We start from the raw sequence: 2,739 nt of genomic DNA on the forward strand, positions 1-2,739 counted from the left end.
TACATATGCACAGACACAATGGAATATTATTCAGCCATGAGACAGATGGAAATCCTGCTGTTTGTGACAACTTGGATGAAACTTGAGGGCATTATGCTAAGTGAAATAAGTCAGACAGAGAAAAAAAAACACTGTTTGAGATAAATATGTATGGAGTCTAAAAAACTAGAACTCAAAGAAACAGAGAATAAAGTGATAGTTACCGGAGACTGCGGGATGAAAGAAATGGGGAGATGTTAGTCAAGGATACAAACTTACAGATATAAGATTAACAAGTTCTCAGGATCTAATGTACACACAGCATGGTGACTAAATTGGTGACTGTAGTTAACAATATTGTATTATATACTTGAGTTGTTGTTAAGAGAGCAGATCTTACGTGTTCTCATCACAAAAAAAGAAATGGAAATTATGTGCTGGGATAGAGGTGATAGCTAATGCCATGGAGGTAATCACTTTGCAATATACAAATATATTTTTGGCTGGAGCCCGTAGGAACACGTTGAGTAGCTGAGAAGTGACGGCAAGAACTGATTTGGCCTCTGCGCACCTCTCCGCAAGGGGATCGTTCTCTCCCGGAGAGCTGGATATTCTTACTTAGAATAATGGCGGATAAATTAACAAGAATTTCTATTGTCAACCACGACAAATGTAAACCTAAAAAATGTCGGCAGGAGTGCAAAAAGAGTTGCCCTGTTGTTCGAATGGGAAAATTATGCATTGAGGTTACTCCCCAGAGCAAAATAGCATGGATTTCTGAAACTCTTTGTATTGGTTGTGGTATTTGTATTAAGAAATGCCCCTTTGGCGCCTTATCAATTGTCAATTTACCAAGCAACTTGGAAAAAGAAACAACACATCGATATTGTGCCAATGCCTTCAAACTTCACAGGTTGCCCATCCCTCGTCCAGGTGAAGTTTTGGGATTAGTTGGAACTAATGGTATTGGAAAGTCAACTGCTTTAAAAATTTTAGCAGGAAAACAAAAGCCAAACCTTGGAAAGTATGATGATCCACCTGATTGGCAAGAAATTTTGACTTACTTCCGTGGATCTGAATTACAGAATTACTTTACCAAGATTCTAGAAGATGACCTAAAAGCTATTATCAAACCTCAATATGTAGACCAGATTCCCAAGGCTGCAAAGGGGACAGTGGGGTCTATTTTGGACCGAAAGGATGAAACAAAGACACAAGCAATTGTATGTCAACAGCTTGATTTAACTCATCTAAAAGAACGAAATGTGGAAGATCTTTCAGGAGGAGAACTGCAGAGATTTGCTTGTGCTGTTGTTTGCATACAGAAAGCTGATATTTTCATGTTTGATGAGCCTTCAAGTTACCTAGATGTTAAGCAGCGTTTAAAGGCTGCTATTACTATACGATCTCTAATAAATCCAGATAGGTACATCATCGTGGTGGAGCACGACCTAAGTGTCCTGGACTACCTCTTGGACTTCATCTGCTGTTTGTACGGAGTGCCCAGTGCATACGGTGTGGTCACTATGCCTTTCAGTGTAAGAGAAGGCATAAACATTTTTTTGGATGGCTATGTTCCAACAGAAAATTTGAGATTCAGAGATGCATCACTTGTTTTTAAAGTGGCTGAGACAGCAAATGAAGAGGAGGTTAAAAAGATGTGTATGTATAAATATCCCGGAATGAGGAAAAAGATGGGCGAGTTTGAGCTAGCAATTGTAGCAGGGGAGTTTACAGATTCTGAAATCATGGTGATGTTGGGGGAAAATGGTACTGGTAAAACGACATTTATCAGAATGCTTGCTGGAAGACTTAAACCTGATGAAGGAGGAGAAGTACCAGTTCTAAATGTCAGTTATAAGCCACAGAAAATCAGTCCCAAATCTACTGGAAGTGTTAGACAGTTACTACATGAAAAGATAAGAGATGCTTACACTCACCCACAATTTGTGACTGATGTAATGAAGCCTCTGCAAATTGAAAACATCATCGACCAAGAGGTACAGACATTATCTGGTGGTGAACTGCAGCAAGTAGCTTTAGCTCTTTGTTTGGGCAAACCTGCTGATGTCTATTTAATTGATGAACCATCTGCATATTTGGATTCTGAACAAAGATTGATGGCAGCTCGAGTTGTCAAACGTTTCATACTCCATGCTAAGAAGACAGCCTTTGTTGTAGAACATGACTTCATCATGGCTACCGACCTAGCAGATCGAGTCATCGTTTTTGATGGTGTTCCATCTAAGAATACACTTGCAAATAGTCCTCAGACCCTTTTGGCTGGCATGAATAAATTTTTGTCTCAGCTTGAAATTACATTCAGAAGGGACCCAAACAACTATAGGCCAAGAATAAACAAACTCAATTCAATTAAGGATGTAGAACAAAAGAAGAGTGGAAACTACTTTTTCTTGGATGATTAGACTGAACCTGAGAATACTGATTTAAAAAGAAACATTTATTAGCGTTTTTGTCATATTTAAAACTTTAATCAGGTTTTATGCCCCACATATTCTGAAGCCTGAAGTATAATTTATTCAAAAGCCAGTTGTGTTGTAAATTGTAGTCTGAACACAGAAAATGCCACTTTTCTGTTCTTCATGATAAGGCCCTTTTTTGTGCATAACATTCTAAAATGAAGACATTTCAAGCTATACTAATTACCTCCAAATTTTCATGATGTATGGGAAGATTTTCAATAGGTGTATCATATTCATGTACCAAATGCTGACCAGTGTTGCCCCCTTTTAAAATATG

The 2,739-nt window shown here is 38.3% G+C and overlaps 1 protein-coding gene across 1 annotated transcript; it reads left to right on the forward strand.

Moving 5' to 3' along the window:
- Nucleotides 1-482: 482 nt before the first annotated feature.
- On the forward strand, nt 483-2,513 carry LOC308509776 (ATP-binding cassette sub-family E member 1-like). Its single transcript, XM_081078286.1, has one exon. The coding sequence runs from the start codon at nt 606-608 to the stop codon at nt 2,403-2,405; it is 1,800 nt and encodes a 599-aa protein (XP_080934412.1). The 5' UTR covers nt 483-605; the 3' UTR covers nt 2,406-2,513.
- The last annotated feature ends 226 nt before the right edge of the window (nt 2,514-2,739 follow it).

The sequence above is a fragment of the Rhinolophus hipposideros genome, assembly GCF_964194185.1.
Source record: "Rhinolophus hipposideros genome assembly, chromosome: 17".
NCBI classification, from domain to species: Eukaryota; Metazoa; Chordata; class Mammalia; order Chiroptera; family Rhinolophidae; genus Rhinolophus; species Rhinolophus hipposideros.